This window comes from Ornithorhynchus anatinus, chromosome 1 (genome assembly GCF_004115215.2).
Source record: "Ornithorhynchus anatinus isolate Pmale09 chromosome 1, mOrnAna1.pri.v4, whole genome shotgun sequence".
In the NCBI taxonomy this organism is placed as follows: Eukaryota; Metazoa; Chordata; class Mammalia; order Monotremata; family Ornithorhynchidae; genus Ornithorhynchus; species Ornithorhynchus anatinus.
The window spans coordinates 63912633-63934607 of NC_041728.1; the positions used below are offsets into that span (position 1 = coordinate 63912633).

Sequence of the window (21975 nt, forward strand, 5' to 3'; positions counted from 1 at the left end):
GCATTCCCTGCACACAGTGAGCTTACAGAGCTTTTCCTGTTGTTTGTTTTGGGCCAACTACTCTCAAAGTTTCAACAGGTGTCCCTGTATCCTAGGAGGATGGAATTTGGGGAACGATAATTCTTGATGTAAAAGTTTATAACACATAACAGAATTACATATTTTTCCAGAGGTTTTGGAATGAATCCCAATTTCAGACCTACAATTTTACGGAAAGGTGGACCTCATGATTCAGCCATTCATGATCCACTGACATTTTCAAAGCCCATGTACAGCCAGTACCCTAGGATGCATCTGCCCATCTTGCCTAGAAACTCCCCTCTATCTGCATGCTTAGTAACTCCTTCATAAACCTTCAAGATGTTAAGGCAGTATGAGTTTCCCTTAGAGTAACTCTGAAACCTGTCCTGCACCTATTCTGTTTTTCCAGGTGTTCACTGGACTTAAATTTATTTGTCAAATATACTAATTTTGCCAGTTAGAGAAATGAGATTTACCAGGCTGTATAATTCCCAGAATTGCTTCTGGAACATTTTCCTCCACAGGGATTTACATTGGCATCCTGCCAGTCTCTGATAAAGTGCCGTTTGTAACGAAAGGTGATTTATAGTTTCTTTCGGGTGTTTTCTCAAAACTCTCATGTACATGCCATCCCAGCCCTATGATTTGTTAGTGGGTAGTCTGAACAGGGAATTATGTAGATGCTGATATACGTTTCCTGGGTCCATGGCATCTTCCATTTATTTTTGTACTTCCTCAGATTGTCAGGCATTGTGCTGGGCAAACAGCGGATTCTCAGGAATAGTGTTATATCATAATCAGATGGTATCTATTAAGCACTTGCTATGTGCCAGGCCCTGTACTAAGTATGGGGGTAGATACAAGTTCATCAGATTGGAGAAGCAGATCGGAGAAGCAGCGTGGCTCAGTGGAAAGAGCATGGGCTTTGGAGTCAGGGCTCATGAGTTCGAATCCCAGCTCTGCCACTTGTCGGCTGTGTGACTGTGGGCAAGTCACTTAACTTCTCTGTGCCTCAGTTCCCTCATCTGTAAAATGGGGATTAAGACTGTGAGCCCATGTGGGACAACCTGATTCCCCTATGTCTACCCCAGCGCTTAGAACAGTGCTCGGCACATAGTAAGCGCTTAACAAATACCAACATTATTAGATTGGATACAATCCCTTGTCCCATATGGGGCTAACGGTCAAAGTAGGAGAGAGAACAGGTATTTAGTAGATGCAGAAACTGAGGCACAGAGAAGTTAAATGACTTGACTGAGCTCACACAGAAGGCAGATCTGGGATTAGAATCCAGTTCCTCTGACTCCTGATCCTGAGCTCTTTCCACTAGTCCATGCTGCTTCTCTCTGCAACGTGTCCTACTATGACACAGTTTCCGCACTGTAAACTAGAGACTAGCTTATACATTTTTGGACACGTGGTAAGAATTTACATACTAGGTAAAATGTAATTGTAAAGTATCTTGGTATAAGATTTTTTATGGTTTTATTAAAATACGTTTTGTGCATTTTCCTTTGTCTAGCAACGCAGTGAAATCCTAAAGGAATTATTTTCAAAATGCATAGAAAACAATTCCAAAAGAATTTCCAAGTCAACTCAAGCAAAGGAGAGTGAAAAGTGTCAGATCCAGAAGCTTTTAGAAAGTTTTTCAACTAACAGATTTGGAACCAAAAAACATAAGGTAACTTGGAAAACTGCTACTGAGGATTATTAAAATGCTAAAGATGATATTTATTAATGTTTTATTATGAGCCATGCACTGTGCTGGGGTAGATGCAGTCCTTGTCCCACATAGGACTCACTTAAGAGGGTGAACAAGTGTTTTATCCCCATTTTTCAGATGGGGAAACTAAACCACAGAGATTATAAGTAACTTGCCCAAGGTTACCAATAGATGCCATTTCAAAGTGCCCTCTATGACTAACTCTCCCACTCCAGACACTTTTCATCGCCTCACTAAAATCTGGCCTTTCCATGAAACCGGCTACCTCCCTGACCCAAGCCCTTTCCACATCCCGCCTTGACTACTGCGTCACCCTCCTTGCTTACCTCCCGGCCTCCTGTCTCTCCCTACTCCAGTCCATACTTTCACTCTGCTGCCCGGATCATTTTTCTAAAAACAAAAAGTTTAGTCTATGTCTCCCTTTTCCTCAAGCCCACCCACCTCTGCATCAAGCAGAAACTAATTTCTTTAAAGCACTCCTTCAGCTCACCCCTCCTACCTTACCTCGCTGATTTCCTGCTACAACCTAACACACACACTTTGATCTTCTTGCACCATCCTACTTATTGTATCTTGATCCCATCTATTCCGTCACCAAAACCTTGTGTGCGTCCTTCTTCCAAACCCCCTCCTCCTCCTTAGCCTACAGACCACCATTCACCCACTATCAAAGCAATCCTTAAATCACTTCTTCTCCAAGAGACTTTCCCTGACTATGCCCGTATTTCCCCATCTCCTTCCCTTCTGCACTGCCTAGGCACTTGGGTCTGTACCCTATAAGCACTCGATATTCACCCCCAGCTCAGCCCCGCAGCACTTAATACATATCCATAATTTATTTTAGTATCTGTCTTCCCTCTCTAAACTGTAAGCTCCTTGTGGGCAAAGAATGTGTCTACCGACTCTGTTGTACTCTCCCAAGTTCTTCGTACAGTGCTCTGCACGCAGTAAGTGCTCAGTAAATTCCATTGGTTGGTAAGATTTGAACTCTTTGATGGTGAAGTTATTTTCCCCAAAGGAAGAGTTGCGTGTTGAAATGTTCCACAGCACGCATAAGAAAAAGCAATATTTCAACGGGGGTGGGGCGGGGGAGGGAAGACATTTTTTCCCCCCAAAGGAGTATGATGCACAAACTTAATAATGATTGTATTTGTTAAGTGCTTACTATGTGTGAAGCACTGTTCTAAGCGCTGGGTTAGATACAAGTTAATCAGGTTGGACACAGTCCATGTCCCACAAAGGAGCTCCAAGTCTTAATCCCCATTTTGCAGAGGAGGAAATTGAGGCCCAGAGAAGTGAAGTGCCTTACCCAAGGTCACAGAACAGACAAGTGGCAGAGCCAGGATTAGAATCCAGGTCCTTCTGACTCCCATGCCTGTGCTCTATCCACTAGACCATGTGCCTTCCTTCCTAGTCAGCCAGTTCTGCCCCTTAAGTGAGCCTAATGAGTGAACCCCAACAGTTGGAAATTCCCCCCTCTTTGTAGCTGTGAACCGGGCTTCTCTCAGACCTCCAGAGAGACTTGGTTTATTTAGCGTGCTAGTTTTTTAGACCAGTGGGACTCCTCCTGTGAAATCCAGGGAGTCTTGAATGTTTTGGTGAATGAGTCTCTAGGGTAAATGGATATCTGGGATCCAAAAAAAAAAAAAAGAATTTGGAGAAATTATTTGCACCACAGAAATAGAGGGAATGTTTCTCCTAAAGTCTCATTCTGTGTTGGCAAAAAGCTTGGGGCATAGAAAGCAGAGTGTAATTCAGCGTTTTTTGTTACTCAATCCCTTATGGCCCCTAGCTTTAGCTCCTCTGTGCTCGTCCCATGAAAGCCAAACTAAATTCTCTACATTTGTTGTGCAGACACTGAAAGCACAAACACCCAACCCTCCAATAGAACTATATTAGTAGACCACGCTTTCAAGTGACAGGGATTACTGTAATCATCTGTCTAGAATACATGTGGTCTAATGGATAAAGTGCAGGCCTGGGAGCCAGAGGACCTGGGTTCTAATCCCGGCTTTGCCACTTGCCGGCTGTGTGACGTTGGGCGAGACACTTCGCTACACCTCGGTTTCCTCAACTGCAAATGGGGAGTCAATACCTGTTGTCCATCCTTCTTAGACTATAAGTGCCATGTGGGCCCTGATTATTTTATATCTACCCCAGTTCTTAGTACAGATTTGGCACAGAGTAAGGGAACTTTTCTCTCTTATATATACCATTTTATATTTGTACTCTCCCAAAGCACGTAGTACAGTGCTCTGTACACAGTAAATACTCAATAAACGTTTGATCGATAGATAAAAGTGCTCAACAAATACTGCCGTTATTTCTGAGCCTTGTTCCTGAAACTTCCAAAATGAGAACTGTGCAGGGGAATGGATTTTAGTTGCTAGTGGTTTGCACAGCACCATCCGCATTCTCTCTTTCCTGCCATTCATTCATTCAGTTGTAATTACTGAGCGCTTACTGTGTGCAGAGCACTGTACTAAATGCTCGGGAAAGTACAGTAGAACAATAAACAGACATATTTCCCACCCACAATGAGCTTACAGCCTAGAGGGGGAGATGGTCATGATCCCTCTTCGGCACGAAGTGTCGTGAGCAGGTTTTCTGCACAATGTGCAGGTTTTCCACATGCAGGACCCATTAACGGTCAAAGGGACCACAGTATAGTCAGTACCATGCCACGGCATCATGATCCAGAAGGAGGTTCCCTTTGTAGTCACTATCCTATAAGCACTTGATATTCACTTCATAAGCACTTGCTACTTGATTTCTGCTCCCCGCACTTTCCAGTCTTTTTTTCTGGATTCCGGCTGAAATCCTGGGTGCTTCTTCTCTTCCATCTGAAATCTTCACCCCCGATGGACTACGTCCCAATAGGCAGAACAAGGAATCTTGTCTTGCCTTCTGGCATCTGGTCATTTTCGACCGATAGCATCACCATAGACGCATCTCTCCCAGAACGTCCCACTCTCTATCTGCAGTCGTTCTGGAAGTGTTTCCGTAGAGTTTTCTTTTTAAAAATACGGAAGTGGTTTACCATTTCCACCTTCCGTGCAGTAAACAGAAGCAGAAGCAGTGTGGCTCAGTAGAAAGAGCCCCGGCTTGGGAGTCAGAGGTCTTGGGTTCTAATCCCGGCTCCGCTGCTTGTCAGCTGTGTGACTTTGGGCAAGTTATTTCACTTCTCTGTACCTCAGTTACCTCATCTGTAAAATGGGGATTAAGACTGTGAGCCCCATGTGGACAACCTGATTACCTTGTATACCCCCTCAGGGCTTAGAACAGTGCTTTGCACAGAGTAAGCACTTAACAAATGCCATTATTATTATTATTATTATTATTGTCATTAATAAAGTCGAGTCTCTGCCCTCGCCTCTCTTCGCTGCCGCTGCTGCCCAGCTTGGGTGACTTTTGATTTCTAGCAGATTGCCTTTCACTCGCTAGCCTCTGCCCAAGTTAGGAATGGAATGGTTAGGCCTCTGTGTGACTCTCCCTTCTGTAATCGAGACTAGTAGAGTACTGGAAACTCTCCAGGTGTGACCCTGAGAGAGGAGAACCAGGAATAGAACCTAGGTTTCCCAATCCTCACTGGACCAGCACAGGCCCCTACTCTTTCTCTAGACTGTAAGCTCACTGTGAACGCGTCTTCCAACTCTGTTATATCGTACTCTCCCAAGCTCTCAGTAAAGGGCTCTGCACACAGTAAGTGCTCAATGAATGCAATCGATTGCCTGAAATAAGCTTGTTTCGGCTATAAATGTGACAGCAAAGGTCAAGGGTGATGATGACAAGGACACTGTTCACATTCAAAGGTATTACATCTTTTAAATGGGAAATGATTGCAGTCACTTGAGTTCTGGAGTTCCTTTCATTACCAAGTAAGACCTTTTGGGGAACCCACTTAAGTGGGTACTTAGGTTTTCAGTGAAGCAGTGTGGCATAGTGGGTAGAGCAGAGGTCTGGCAGTCAGAAGGTCTTGAATTCTAATCCCGGCTCTGCCAGTTGTCTGCTGCGTGACCCGGGGCTAGTTGCTTCACTTCTCTGTGCCTAAGTTACCTCATCTGTGAAATGGGGATTGAGACTCTGAGCCCCACATGGGAAAGGTACTGTGTCCAAACTGATTTGCTTGTATCTACCCCAGCACTTATTACAATGCCTGACATACAGTAAGCACTTAACAAATGCCATAATCATTATTATTATTATTATTGTTATCACCACAACTCTCCTCGTGCAGCAGGCAGAAGGTGGTTTGTAAGGAGAACCCAAATACCGGTGACTGTGATGGGGATGGAGGTGGTGGTGGGGGTGGAAAGGGGAGGTGACTGAGGAAAGACGATTGCTTCTCGCAGGCTCTAGAGGGTTTCCTGGAAGTCTGGAGAAGTGGATCTTCCAGCATCTAACATCTTGCCAGAGCAGGGCTATTCATTAGGGAGATTCAGGCCCAGGCTTCTAGAATGTTTGTCAGTGCATTGGAAGTTACATCATTGAGCACCTGAAAGACTTTCTCAAATTAATTTACATATTTTCAGTTTCAGTAGAAGGGCCTCAGCAATTGCTCCCGGCTGTGGTTGCAGTATATTGTTTTATGAGGTGAAATCTCTAAATGCCGATATCATGGCAGGTTTTGTAGAAGATGATGTGTTGGAAAATGAAGACCTAATGTGTTTGATTGATGTTTTTTTTTGTGCAGGCAACCCTCCAAGGTCCTTTTAATCCTTTCGAACTCAGGTGTCACAGTATGACTCGAGTATCCCGGTTCAGGTATTCTGAAGTTATCTTGTCATCTATCCTCTTTTTGTTTTTCTGGGCATTGGAGTATGGTCTTTAGTCTTCACTTCTCAAGTTATCTTAGCTCATCTGTATAGTCCGTTCCAGATGCTACCCTACATCGTTCTTGGAGTCAGCTCATATCTCATCTGATTTTCTTCTCTGTCCTCGCCAAAGCCCTACTCTCCTCTAGCTACCTGAGAATCAATGTGGCTTAGAGGAAAGAGCACAGTCCTGGGAGTCAGAGGAACTGGGTTCTAATTCCAGCTCTGACTGTTGCTTGTGCCTCTGTTTCTTCACTGCAAAAATTGGGGTTAAATAGCTTTTCTCCCTCCAACTTAGACTGTGGACCCCCTGTAGGACAGAGGTTGTGTCCAACCTAATTAGCTTGTATCTATCCCAGTGCTTAGAATAGTGTTTGACACATAGTAAGCACTTACCAGATGCCTTGATGTCAATAATAATGATAATAAGTATCTGGTTGCTCCTTCAGCGTTTCATTGGGTCAAAGGAGCCCTGCCTCTCTGACAAAGCACAGTATGGAGCCTATAAGCACCTTAAGGGCAGGGATTGGCTCTACAAACTCGATTATATTTCATTTTCCCAAGCACTCAGTACAGTTGTGTCCACACAGTAAGTGCTCAATAAATGCCATTGATTTATTGATTGATTGGTCCAGTCCTACTATTACCCATTAGGTGCCACCTATGTAAATTTATTACTTGAGGGTGTGTGTGAAAGGTAAGATTATATGTGTGTATATTCATATAAATATATATGTATATATATTTCCTCCGCGATGACCCCGTAAAATCCCTTTAATGCCTACATCAGTGTTATGCATTCATTCAGAAGATACGTAGTGAATACCAGTTGATGAAGAAGAATCATTGTGAAGCACAGGGCATTACCATTCATTACCATTCTCATTTGTCTGCGGATGGTGTGATAGAGTGCTCCATCACCCTAGGAGAGTTAACTACACACTTTGTGCAACTGATTGTGCACACTTCTCTTATTTTAGGTCCGTTTGGATTGAAAAGGAGAGCATCAATTCCATCATCATCAGAAATGCCCCTGAAGACGTATGCCAGAGAATGTTGGTGGCTGCTTCTCTATCAATAAATGCGTCTGGTAACTCTTAGCATTTCCTTACTCCCGTACTTCCAACCACTTAAAGTGATTATTTCCTCTGAGTGATGATGAAATCTGAAAAGATCAGTAGCAGTGCCATGATACCCCGGTGTCACTGGAGTTTTATTTGAATTTGTGGAATGGGGCCCAACAGTGTAATTCTTTCCTGACTTCCTTTTTATCCTCTATACCCACAACAGGCTCTTCAATGTTGTTAAGAGAAACTACTCTGCTCCCTCATGTTCCTGGATTGCCAGCTCTCATCAGCATCCTGTTCTCTCCTGTTGTGGAACTAAGGTATGCAGATGTTTCTCAAGTAGCACTTCTAAAACTGCAGCTTTTTATGAAATGGAAAACTAGATGGGAAAAGCAATCTGCCCCTTTCAGCGTGGCCTAGTTGGTAGAGCACCGACCTGGAAGTCAGAAGGACCTGGGTTCTAATCCCGGCTCTGCCACGTGTCTGCTGTGTGACCTTGGGCAAGTGACCTCTCTGTGCCTCAGTGACTTCATTGGCAAAATGGGGATTAAGACTGCGAGCCCCATGTGGGTCATGGACTGTGTCCAACCTGATTAGCTTGTAACTACTCCAACACTCAGTACAGTGCCTGGCACATGCTAAGGGCATACCAGGTACCGTTAAAAAAAAATCATGCTGGTCAGGAGAAGCACATTTGGGTTGAAACCTCTTCTTGTCAGTTGTTCTGTCATTTACCCCCTAAACAGTACCCGGTACTGTTTTTTAGTGAGCTCTTCATTTGTTCAGAACCCAGTATTAAGGGACGTGGGAAGTTCTAAGAAAAAGTGATCTGGCCCCTTCCCCCTCAGCCTGTAAGGCTGAACGATGATTGACGGGCTGCAGATTGGGGAAACCCCTTTCAGAATTCCATATCCCACTTTCCTGCGGTAGTGACTTCTGGTCCCCCTCGGGGCAGTGGACATGAAGGGGAGTTTTCCCGAAAGTCTAAAGAGAATGAGAAGCAGGTGATAAATCTGAAATGGTCTTTCTTCCTCTGTGGATAAGTCAGTGATGATGAGTCACCATCTGGTGCTGTTTGGGCTGAAAAGACTGAGAGGCATTCAGTGGTCTCTTCTAACCCCTTCCATTCCCAGTGCCACTTCGCCTGGCAACTGTACCCAACTTTTACCCCCGGCATCTCTCGCCCCTCTCTTTGGAAACTGTCTCTGACTTGAGTTTGACTGAATCTTAAGCTCAGGGAAGGAGCCTTTCTATAATTGCTGCTCCTAGACCGTAAGCTCCTTATGGGCAGAAAATGTCAGTCAGTCAGTTGAATTTTTTGAGCACTTAATGAGTGCATAGTACTGTGCTAAGCACTTGGGTGAGTACAACAATCAACAGACACATTTCCTGTCCTCTATGAGCTTATAGCCTAGAGGGGGAGATATCTATCACCTCTATTGTGTTGTAGTCTCCGAAGTGCTTAGTAAAGTGCTTTGTAGACCGTTAGCTTTAAAATAAATAACATCGATTGCTGGATTGCCTCTTCCATCTGACAGCAGCTGTTGTTGCTGAGCAGTCCTCGACCATTCCTTATCATTAGAGGGAGTGCTTTATTAGGACTTTAAATGGCTTTTTTCTAACTCGCCTGCTTGTGGATTGCTCTTAATTTGGCTCCAATAGCATCCATCAGCCGTCTCTTCTCATGCCCTGTCCAGCAGAGTGGGATGAATTCTTGAGCAAGTATGAGCCTGGGAGTCAGAAGGACCTGGGTTCTAATCCTGACCACCATTTGTCTGCTGTGTGACCTTTGGCAAGTCACTTAATTTCTCTGTGCCTCAATTACCTCATCTGTAAAGTGGGGATTAAGACTGGGAGCCCCATGTGGGACATGGACTGTGTCCAATCTAATTATCTTGTATCTACCTCAGTGCTTTGTAGAGTGCCTAGTTCATAGTAAGCACTTAACAAATACCATAAAAAGATACTGAAATTGCCTTTTAATTGTTCAAGACCTAACACAGCATGATGTGCAGAATAGACTCTTAATAAATAATAATTGAGAACTATCCACTGAAAAATTGCGTCCGTTTTTCAAAGGAGAGTCATAACTTTAATAAACCTGTTAGCTTGATGTGAATTGAATGTTTCCGTCTTATTTGCCTCATCTAGCAATGAGCCAAGCTAGCAAATTGAGACATTCTCAGACTATAGGCCTCTTAGAGAAAGGTGTTTAAACCTCGTAGCTTAAAAACAACAACAGCCAACTGAGAAGAAGCATCTTTTAAATAGCCTCCATTCTGGGGGCTGAGCTCAGAGAGTGCACTTGACCCAAACAGAAGTCAGCTGGTAGAAGCCCCAGTTTCCTTTGATAGGTCTGGCATTTCTTGCTTTGCTCCCCTGCTCAGTGAAAGGAAAGACTCTTCCACCCTTTTTCCACACCTTATCCACTGATGAGTGGGCAGGGAATGTGTCTGTTGTTGTTTTGTATTCTCCCAGGCACTTAGTACAGTGCTCTGCACACAGTAAGTGCTCAATAAAAACGATCGACTGAGTGCGGCAGTCGAGCTGCATCTCCCAAGAACTCTTGGAAATGGTTTCCTTCCCTTGAATCCTCTCAGGCCCATTTAAGGATGCCAGCAGAATGGTGGGAATGTCCCAGAAGGTCTGGAACACAGCCACTCAACCAGCATCAAAGAAATGGGTTTTTTTTTTTGCCACGACTTTACCGATTGAGGACACGTGTAGGGGGTGGCTGACAAAAAGCTCCTTTTTCAGTAGTCACTCTTGTCCTCCCACCTCTCTGTTTGTGGCTATATTTCCTGGGAGCGAAGCACTGCATAGCCAAAGAAAAAGGCTGGCAGAGAGCAGAGGGAGACCAAGGGTAAAATCATCATGCAGACTCTCGGCCCTTCTCCACTGATGGTGTGGAGGAGAGCTGGTGCTGGTTCCCAGGAAGACAGCATGGCTGGCTGGCTGGTTTAGCACTTAGTAAGCACTTAACAAATACCAACATTATTATTATTTAGCAGGGGAGGGGGATGATGGAAGCAGGCGACAGGCTTGGTGCGCTCAGAGCATGTCAGGGGCAGGGATTCTTGCTGGAAGGAGGGAAGGCAGTTGGTACTGGTTGCTTTGCTCAGCTGCGGTGGAGAAGATCTTCTAACTTGAATAAGCTCTGAATCTTTCTGGGAAGGGATTATGTGTGTGTGTGTTTGTGCGTGCACGCATGCACAGGTGCACATTTGAACGTACACTTTGAAAGGAGATCTCTCAAGTGCTTAGTACAGTGCTTTGCACACAGTAAGTGCTCGATAAATACGACTATATGAAAGATCGGAATTTCTCCCCAGGTCCTCCCTGCCCGTCGGCTGTCGTCCCCGGCCGGCTCCATTTCCATCCCGCTGCTGTTCTTTACCTTTTCTTTTTTTCCCCATGGAAACCAAGAGGGAATATCAAACTGATAAGCCAACCGAATCCCCCTCGAGTCACGTGGAATGGTTATACTCTGCTCAGCAGCAACAGCTGCGATCAGGTGGAGGGTATGAAAATGAAAACACCCTTGTTCCACATGTATAGTCATTCCCCACAACCTTCCCGACATGAAATTATTTTAGAGGATGAGCAAAGAAATATCTCAGTCCTAGTCAATTCATGGCATTAGGTTAAATGTGCTGTCCTAATCTAGGTGAACAGTATCCTGAATTCATACTGTCAAACTCCGACTGATCCTAGAATCTCTTATAAATCTCTATTATTCTGTGTCTGTTAGACCAGCCAACAATAATACTTAAATGTATTCACTCAGTCATATTTCTTGAGCACTTACTATGTGCAAAGCCGTGTACTAAGTGCTTGGAAGAGTATAATATAACAGTAAACAGACAGACACATTCCCTGCCCACAGTGAGCTTACGGTCTAGACCTGAATGGCGATTAAGACCCTCTCTAAGGGTAGAGGAAAGCATTCTGTTTTTGCCTAGCCATGTATGTTAAATATTACTTGAATTTGATTTGATTTTTAGGGTGGATAAGAATGCAAGGTACTTCACCGGTGCCCTCTGTGGCCTGGGCTGGAATCCCAATGTTGATACACCAGTCCTTCCAGAACATGACATTGAGCTGGCGTTTGATGTCTGGATTACTGTGGAGGATATCATTGAGGTAAAATGTCCATTTACACTTTTGGAAATTCTGGGTCACCCCTGGTTATGGGGGAGCAGTACTATGTCTTACATCCATCAACCAATACTCTTCCCTCCCTCTCTTACCAGACTCCGACTGAGGGAATTCTGTAGACCACGCAGGATGAAGGGACAACCATGACAGTTTGGGAAGGGATAAAGAGGACAGTTAGAAGTGGGAGGAATCAGGCAAGAGGACACTGGGCTTCTGTTCCTGGGCCTTCATTCATTCATTCATATTTATTGAGCACTTTACTGTGTGCAAAGCACTGTACTAAGCTACATCCCTTTCCTCCATTGGCACGAGGTAGGCCTGCCCTCTGCTACAGTGCCAGCCCCCTGTGAGGGAAGCCTGAAAAACTAGGGGTACCTAAACTGTTTTTATATTTGTCCAGTCTTCACATTAACTGTGTTCAATATAAAGACCTGATCAACAGGCTAATTTTTCTCTTGCAACTCTATCGATACTGACAGTACTACTCATTTGAATGTTTCAATTTGCGTCGTAAGTCCAGCGGGGAGAGTACTGGACATTCTTTCTCATGGTGTGCCAACCATTTTCAGATAAACATTCTCCGGGCAAATATTAACAAGCTTGTATGCGGTGGCCCCAGTGGATCCAGGTTTCTCAGGCAAGAAGTAATTGCCCAGTTACAAGGCGCTGTTCGTCAGAAGCTATTAGAGTAAGTCTTATTTTGGGGAAGGGGAGCGAAAACCTTGGGAAACAAAATGGTGTATTGCTAGATTCACTCACAGAACTGAACCCTTGCTCTGCCTCCCAATTAAAGGCAGCTATTGCATTTTTCAGCTAAAATGCCTAACATTTGTTTCTGTTTGTCAGTAGAGGGGCAACATCCATCAATTAATTAATTGATTAAATTCAAGAAGAACATAACCTTTGCAGTGTAGATTGCTTCAGGAATTTGGAGAATTTGAATGCACTGTGTGGAACACTAGCAAATGTGCATTTTGCATCTTTTCCCCATTTTAAATAATTCTGGGACAATGGGCTGAAGAGATGAAAGTAATAGTGACCAGTAAACACTGGCCCAAACCGTGCCTAAGCTCTTTGAGGGTGTAGGAAATATAATCATGATTCTTGGATTTTTGTAAAGTAGATATAGAGAAGAAATGGGGAAGTAGAGAAGTCTTTGAGTGCTCCGGGATGAAGTTGTAGTAGTGCCTATTGAAACGATAGGGTATTGGAGTTCTTCCTTTGTCATGATTCTCTTGGGAACTATATTTTATGGTCTTGTCAATATGATTTATGATGTAGAATACAATCCTTCCTTTCCCCCCAACAAGATCATATAAAGTAAAACATCACTTTTGTGGTACTGGATCTGCGACCTGTACTTGGATATGTGACCTTTGGACATTTGATATTTGCCCCACCCTCAACCCCACAACACTTATGTTTGTCTCTTTAAATTATATATGATCAATTATTTATTTATATTAAGGTCTGTCTTTCCCTCTAAAGATCATTTTGGACAAGGAATGTGTCTGCCAACTCTGATGTAGTGTACTCTCTCAAGCGCTTAGCACAGTGCTCTGTGCATTCATTCAATCATATTTACTGAACACGTACTGTGTGCAGAGCACAGTACTAAGTGCTTGGGAAAGTACAGTACAATAATAAACAGTGACATTCCCTGCCCACAAGGAGCTTACAGTCTTAGTAAGTGCTCTATAAATGCCAGTGATTGTTAGACAAAATTGGGAAAGTTGGGGTGCCAAAGGAAAATTTTTCTTGCCTTTATGCAGAAAAATAGCCCTATTACATTGGGCTTGCATTTGTACCTGAAAATTTATCAAGAGGCACGCAAAATAAATAATATAATGGGGCTGGGGGTCAGAATACCTGAGTTCTAATTTTGGCTCCGCTATTTGTTGGCTGTGTGACCTTGGACAAGTCACTTAACTTCTCTGTGCCTCAGTTCCCTTGTCTGTAAAATGGGGGTTAAATCCTACTCCCTCGTCCTTAGACTGTGAACCCCGTGTGGAACTGGGGTTGTGTACAATTTGATTATCCTCTATATACTCCAGTGCTTAATACAGTGCTTGTCACATAGTAAGTCCTTAACAAGCACCATAATAATCAATCAATGGCAAATACTAATACTACTAATATCACTAATACAGCTTTTGAATTGGTGTGGCCCGTTTCATTTACTGAGGACTCGGAATACCCCTTCTATATTCTAGGTTATCTTTACATCCTCGTAGATAGATAAGGGAGAGTTTTGGTATATTAGAGGAAGAAACCTTAATCCAGAGATTATAGGTGATTCATCTAGTATCGCCTTAAATAATCAAGGTCCGGAACCCTGATCTCCTGATCATCAATGTCTGCCGTTTTCTGAATCAGAAACTCAAGACCTCATTTGTGTCACTTGATTTCCTTTTCCTTTTGTTTGATTTAACCTCACGACGCTAAAGATGATCAGATGGTTAGGGTACATTAACATCTAGTGAATATTACCATCAGTTTAACCTCCTGCCAACATTCTTGGAATTTTACCAGGCACTCACAGACACTGGGAATGAGTAATACAAAAAAAAAATAGGGCATTTGTTAAGTGCTCTGCCAGACACTATACTAAGCTCTAGGGTAGATACAAGCTAATCAGGTTGCATACAGTCCTTACCCCACATGGGGGTCACAGTCTTAATCCCCATTTTACAGATGAGGTACCTAAGGTACAGAGAAGAGAAGTGACTTTCCCCAGGTCACACAGAAGATAAGTGGCAGAGATCAGATTAGAACCTAGGTCCTTCTGACTCCTAGGCCCATGTTCTTTAAGCAACACTATTTCTGCCCTCACTTGAAAGTACTAATTGGAGAGGAAAAAGAGGAAGGATGAGAAAGAGAAGAAGGGATGAGGGTGGGGGGAAAGAAGAACAGGGCAAGGAGAAGAGGAGAAAGGGAAGGGAGCTCAGAGAGAGGAAAGATTGTTCGGAAAAAGGGAGAATCAGTCAATCAGTGGTATTTATTGAGTACGTTTTGTGCAGAGCACTGTAATAAAAGCTTGGAAGAGTACCATACAGCAGAATTAGCATACAAGCTCCCTGCCCATAATGAGCTTACAGCCTATAGGATGAGCAGGGAAGGTCGCTCAGAGAAAGGGAGGAGGAGACATAGAGGAAAGAGGAGAGAGGCTGTGAGGCTCAGTGGAAAGAACTCGGGCCTGAAAAGGAGACTTGTGTTCTAATCCCAGCTCTGCCTCTTGCCTGCAGTGTGGCCTTGGGCAACCACTTCACTGGCCTCACTTTTTTCATCTGTGAAAAAGGGGAAAAAAACCCCCACCTGTTCTTCCTCCTTCTTAGATAGGGACTATATCCTATCTGCTTATACAGAAGCTACTCCAGCACTTAGTATGGTGCTTGGCACAAAGTAACTACATAACAAATACCAGTATTAGTATTATTAGTATTATTATGAGAGAAGAAAGGGGAGAGATAGAGGAAAGAAAAACGTGGGGTGGGAGAGGTGGAGGAAAGAGGAGAGAGAGTAGAAAGGAGAAGGGGAGAAAAAAGAGAAGGGGGATGAAGAGGGGAGAGATGGATGGGGAGGAATGCCTTAGAGGTATGTTCCTCCCCTTTTCCCCTGAATTTTAGTCCAGATTTTAGTTCTGATTGAAAGCACAGTACTAAAAAAAAAGAAAAGAAAAGAAAACCATCATTCCAAAAACCTTAACTGCATAATTCTATTTTGGGCAGTTGTGCACATTGCTAAGTCATAGTTTTACCTCTTCAGATTTCCTAGCTAATTGTATTTACAAGCTGTCACTGCTGTTTAGGCATAAACCGTACATTTGAAAAACCTCCAGACAGAATTAATTAAAATGTACTGTTATTGTACTAGAGGGAGCTTGAGGAAATAACTTGGGCAGACAGACGATCCATAGTAATTGAGTGGATGCAGATAACCAGACATTTTTTTAAAAAACTTAACTAGAATTGTTAAGGTTAGATAAATGAACATAAGCTTAGGGAATAAGAGGTGGTTAGAAGCTATAGTGCTTTGTCTGTTGCCGAATTGTACATTCCCAGCGCTTAGTACAGTGCTGTGCACATAGTAAGTGCTCAATAAGTACTATTGAATGAATGAATGAATGTCACCACTGATAAATTTTGTCAGCCAGCCTAGTGGATAGAGCATGGGCCTGGGAGTCAGATGGATCTGGGTTCTCATCCCAGATCCACACTTGTCTGCTGTGTGACCTTGGGCAAGTCACTTCACTTCTCAGTTACCTCATCTGTCACATGGGGATTAAGACTGTGAGCCCCATTTGGGACAAGGACCAACCGATTTGCTTCTACCCACCCCAATGCTTAGTACAGCACCTGGGACATAGGAAGCACTGAAAAGATACCACAGTTATTATCATTATTCCCTGTCAGTAAGGATCCAGATATACTTTTATATTATAATAGCCTACTACTGATGGTCCAGAGAGAAACCCGTAGCCCTCTAAGTCCATCCCCATAGCTGTAGATTTTTAAAGTGCTTTACTTCTGAGCTAAAACTCAGCCAGGAGGGATAATTGCCAAATTATGCTTTGTCCAATTTCAGTTTAGTCTGCAGATCGAAATCCCGAGAAGAAATTGTTCCCCAGTGGTATTCAAAACCATATGAATGGAATCAGGTAAGTTTCTCTAATTTATATCTTTGAATAGACGTAAACCTAGGTGGATACATTAAGCCTTTATGCCCGGGGATGGACAGTATATTTAGGGCAGATGAAGTGAGGTCCTTCTAAACCATGTCCAGCCGGGGAACGCACTCCTAACTCTGGCTACCCTCAGAGCTCCACCTGCTCTGAGCAGTATAGGTCGTGGGATCTAATCCCAGCTCTGCCACATGTCTGCTGTGTGACCTCAGGTAAGTCACTTCATTTCTCTGTGCCTCCGTTACCTCATCTGTAAAATGGGGATTGAGACTGTGAGCCCCACATGGGGCAGGGACTGTGTCCAACTCGATTTGCTTGTATCTATTCCAGTGCTTAGTACAGTCCCTGGCACAAATGCCATCATTATATGGAACACAAAGAATGTGCTCTGTAGGCAGAGTTCAACACAGGATTTGGGCTGCATCCAGAGGGGAGTTTTCCTAACAATCGATGAGTGTCATTCCTTGTCAGAGTGGATACCAACTGAAAATACTGAAAAACTGAAAATACTAGGCTTTAATACTAAATGTGGTATTTGTTAAGCCTTACTTTGTGCCAGGCACTGTACTAAGTTCTGGGGTGGATACGAGCAAATCCGTTTAACAGAATCCCTGTCCCATGTGGGGCTCACAGCCTCGATCCCCATTTTACAGATGAGGTAACTGAGGCCCAGAGAAGTGAAGTGACTCTAAATGAGATGGGAGGTTTCTTTAGGGTTCTCCACGGTTGCATTAAAGCCTAGCCTGTTCCTCACTTCTCATTTTAATTTTTTATGGTATTTGTTAAGCCCTTACTATGTGCTTAACTCTGTACTAAATGCAGAGGTACATATAAGTTTGTCAGGTTGGACACAGTCCCTCACCCCCATGGGACTCATAGGCTTTGAGGTAACTGAGGCACAGAGAAATAAAGTGATTTGCCCATGGTCACACAGCAGGCAAGTGGCAGATATGGGATTAGAACCCAGGTCCTTCTGACTTCCAGGTCCATGCTGTATCCACTGGGCCATGCTGCTTCTCTTAATTTGGTGAATCGGGTTGCAGCCACAGCGTCTCAAGACATTGAGACTTGCACCAAAGAGCTGGGATTACAAAATTCAACAGGAACACAGACACCATTATGCACAGGCACAGGCTGGCAAATAAAATTCTCCTCTTGACTCAAACTCCGACCCCCTAGCTCCAAAAGATTTTTCTTTAATTTTTGTTTTATTTCTGTGGTATTTGTTAAGCTCCTTCTATGTGCCCGGCACTGTTCTAATTATTGAGGTAGGTACAAGTTAATCGGGTTGGACATAACCCTGTCCCACAAGGGACTTGCAGTCTTAATCTCCATTTTACAGTTGAGGCAACTGAAGTCCAGAGAAGTGAAGTGATTTAAGGTCATCCAGCAGACAAGTAGTAGAGCCAAGATTAGAACCCAGTCTTTCTGGCTCCCAGGCCTGTGCTCTAGCCACGAGGCCACGCTACTACTCAGGGTGGTCTCAATGGAAAATTTCCAGTGCCATTTGCAACATAGGTGCCATCTTGGAGTTGTTTGCACTTTGCCAATGGCGGCCCATTCTGAGGGCCCTATCCTCTCTCTCTGTGCTTCTGATTTCTCGTCTTGTTGGCATTCTCTACGCGACTGTTGCTTGGTGCCTACCCCTGGAACATTCTGGTGGGAGACACAGAGAAGCAGCACGAGCCAGCGGATAAAGCCCGGGGCCTGGGAATCAAAAGGTCATGGGTTCTAATCCTGATTCTGCAACTCCTCTGCTGCGTAAACTTGGGCAAGTCTCAGTTCCCTAATCTTTAAAATGGGGATTAAGAGTATGAGCCCCATGTGGGACAGGGACTGTGTCCAAGCTCGTAACTACCACTGGCACTTCATACAGTGCCTGGCAGATAGTAAGAGCTTACCAAGTCGCGTAAAATGAAAAGACATTCTGGGGAAGTGTTGTGACTTGGTGGGGAAATATCTGCCTCTTAGAATAATAGCACTTTAAAATGCTCAAAGTGACTCTCACCTTTCGTGTACATGAGAGGAAGTATTCTCAAAGAGTCTATGGAAGAGAGTGCTCAGTGTGGCATACACTTCAAATTTGGCTCTATTCTTTGTTTGAAACATGGAATGGGAAGTGGTATGAGGACAGTAGAGCAATGTCACATATAACAGAATAGTTTTTAAGAAAGTTTGGAAAACCAGTCATTTTGAGAGGCACAGTAAGAACAGGAAAAAATTCTTATTGCACAAATTGTTTTATGTTGTCTACTTGCATCACTCAAAGCAGGAAAAGCTGGTTTATCAGGTACTTTCCCCCCTAAAAAGTGACAGAAGTGGGCACTATTATTTTAAGTGTTAAGAATAATGGTATTTTTTGAGTGCTTACCTCGTGCCGAGCCGTGAGCTAAGTGCTGGGACAGCTTCTAGATAATCAGATCGGACACAGTCCATGTTCCATGTGGGGCTTTTGATCCTCGAAGAAGGGGAATAGGTATCTCATCCCCGTTTTACAGAGGAGGAAACCCAGGAACAGGGAAGTTACATGATTTTCTCAGGGCCACACAACAGGCCAATGGCAGAGCTGTGATTAGAACCCCAGGCCTCCTGACTTGCAGCTCTTTCCGCTAGGCCCTCTTCCCACCTGGGGGAAGTCCATCAAGAGGAATTTAGTGATCAGTCTGTGTTATGGTCAGCCCCTGTCTCACCTCGGAGGGACTCAAAACCAGAGTCTCGGCCCTCCTGGACATTCTGTATAAACTGCCTCCCCACAAGAGCTACCTCGGGGCCCACGGACAATCACCAGCTAATCTGAGGGGCAAAGAAACCCATGACAATTTCATTGACTAATAGGGCGGATCTGATTTCCGGGATGGCAGCGGGGGGGAGGCAGAATTCCCTACTAAATACCTGAATTTAAGTGCTGCTAAAGTGCATTCTCATGAATAAACTCCCTTTCCCCAAATATATCTGCTCCTTGCAGTCCTTTCTTAGACCAACAGGCTCCTATAGGTACTTTTCCCCCTAGACTGTAAGCTTGTTGTGAGCAGGGAATATAGTTTACCAGCTCTGTTGTATCGTGCTCTCCCACGTACTAAGTACAGTGCTCTGCATACGGAAAAGCCTCAATAAATGTCATTACTGTACCTCTCGCTAGCCCTCACTGTGACTCAAGGCCCTCCTGGGCAGCCCTAGCTCTTAGTTAACTGGAATATTTGACTTCCGGGCACCTCCCAGTCTCCCAACCTGTCAGAGAGGAGGTCGATCACTGATGGTAACTAATCATGTGACTTTTGCATGTTTCCTTAGGTGGATCCAAAATTCATCGTGGACCAGTTTGAAAGTGAGGGCGAAAAAGAGAAAAGTCCATTTCTGTATCAGCCTCACAAACTGGTCATATTAAATGCATAAGTATTTTACTTAAATGCAAAAGGGGATTTGAACTTTAGATCTTTGTAATTCCTCTACTCAGAACCTGGGTTCTGTCCCATTGTTTTGGGCTGTACAGCACAACATTTCTCCAAAATGATGTGATGGGGGTGGACATCAGGGTCTTTGTAAAACAATTTAGCAAAACCCTCCGGGCGGTAGAATTATTTAAAGTGGATCTTTATTTCTATATTGCTAGTAACTTCAGAAGGCATAAACCAAATGCAGTTACATTTCTGAAAACCACAGTTTATTTTTCAGTTCACCTCAGGGGTATAAAGCCTGCCTAAAGACAGCTTTGCCATTTAGGGAAATCTTTATTTAGGGATTACAGCACTTTCTGACTTCTGTTCGAAGAATCTGATTTGGCGATGCTAATGTGTTTCGTGCATTTTAGTTGATTATTAAGGGCTGCTGTCTTCAGGATTGCATTTTGGTGGTTTAGCGATTCTTTGCTGTAGATGGACCAAGGCCTCATAAATAAACACTGAGATGAAATTATTGGTCTTGGCATTTTTGGGTCAGGGCAATTCAAAGATAGGGACTGTTAAATTCCAGGCCAGTTCCATTTCAGTCAAGGAAGTGAGCACATCAAATCGAATCACATTTGCTGCTTAGCCATCACCCACTGAATGAGCACCTCCTTGGTATTGTAGGAACAGATAGCAGTCTGTGTAGGGAGCCAGTTTTGGATTTTCTTTTTATCGATGATAATAGTATTTGTTAAGCGCTTATATGTGTCAAGCACTGGGGTAGTTACAGGGCAATCAAGTTGAAGGCCATCCCTGTCCCACGAGGGGCTCATTGTCTTAATCCCCATTTTGCAGATAAGGTAACTGAGGGCCAGAGAAGTGAAGTGACATGTCCAAGTTCATGCAGCAGACAAGTTAAAACCCAGGTCCTTTTGAGTCGTAATGATCTGCTCTGTTTCCAGTACCCCTGGCTCATGGCGGGAAGAGCAAATATGGTTTAATTGTGCAGTCCAGAGTGTTCTTCCGTCCTCCTGAGGCTTATGTCCATATGTGGCTTAGGGAAACAGTGGCAAGATATTAGCGAGTTGGAGACAGCATTGTCTGAGCTGGACCCAGAGACCTGAGGTTGGGGTAGGAGAAAGGAGTCAAGATGAGGGGATCTTATCACTCAGCTTTTGGTTGGCTACTTGGTCAATTTGGAGAGCCTGGAGATTTAAATTAGGTCACTCTGAAACAGTTCACTTAATGGATGCTTGATTGGAAGCAACATGGCATAGTGGATAGAGCACGAGCTTGGGAGTCAGAAGGTCATGGATTCTAATCCAGGTCACCACTTGTCTGCTGTGTCGCCCTCTCTGTGCCTCAGTTACCTTATACGTAAAACAGGGATTGAGACCCTATGTGAGACAGGAACCGTTTCCAATCCGATTTGCTTGTATCCACCCCAGTGCTTAGTACGGTGCTTGGCATATAGTAAGTGCTTAACAAATGCCACAATTATTATTATTATTATTTATTCTTTCTGCCCAGTCTGTTAACACTGTCATAGTCACACTTGGTGGTATTAGAAATGCTTGAACCCAGTCCTTCATCCATAAACTGCATGGGTGGTGTTTAGTCAAGTTCTTTCATATTCTTTCTTTTATTCCTTCTTGCTCTCTCTCTACCCCCTCACTTGAAGGGACACACATGCACACACCCTTATCACACTAGTTTAGAATTCTTTCCTTTACAGTGCCGGATCATTGGAATCACTCCCTCTAGCCTGCTTCCTATTTTCCTTCTTCCCTCCAGCCTATTCCATATAACCTGGGAAGAAGTTGGGTGTGGGTTGGTGGGTTTGAATATCACTTACACTACTTTTGCTGTCTTCCCCTTTACCTTTTGGGAGGAGGCAAGTGGTGTATGAGGAAGAAGAGCACTCCATCACCTTTCCCCCTCCTACCTCACTGCACTACTCTCCTACTACAACCCAACCTGTGCACTTCACTCCTCTAATGCTAACCTTCTCACTGTTCTTCCATCTCGTCTATCTTGCCACCGATCTCTCGCCCACATCCTGTCTCTGGCCTGGATACCCTTCCTCTTCATGTCTGATAGAAAATTACTCCCCCACCGGCTCCTGTTC

At 43.9% G+C, this 21975-nt stretch overlaps 1 protein-coding gene across 3 annotated transcripts in view; it reads left to right on the forward strand.

The window, feature by feature from the left end:
• The window catches only part of TDRD9 (tudor domain containing 9), a 107430-nt gene extending 87054 nt beyond the window's left edge, over window positions 1-20376 (forward strand). For all 3 annotated transcript variants that reach the window (XM_029067841.2, XM_029067848.2, XM_029067852.2), the window contains 8 exons: window positions 1544-1702; window positions 6438-6508; window positions 7539-7648; window positions 7849-7945; window positions 11630-11768; window positions 12353-12471; window positions 16368-16440; window positions 19756-20376. In XM_029067841.2, coding sequence (XP_028923674.1) covers window positions 1544-1702; window positions 6438-6508; window positions 7539-7648; window positions 7849-7945; window positions 11630-11768; window positions 12353-12471; window positions 16368-16440; window positions 19756-19857 — 870 coding nt within the window. In that variant the 3' untranslated portion in view covers window positions 19858-20376. The remainder of the gene's footprint in view (window positions 1-1543; window positions 1703-6437; window positions 6509-7538; window positions 7649-7848; window positions 7946-11629; window positions 11769-12352; window positions 12472-16367; window positions 16441-19755) is intronic.
• The last annotated feature ends 1599 nt before the right edge of the window (window positions 20377-21975 follow it).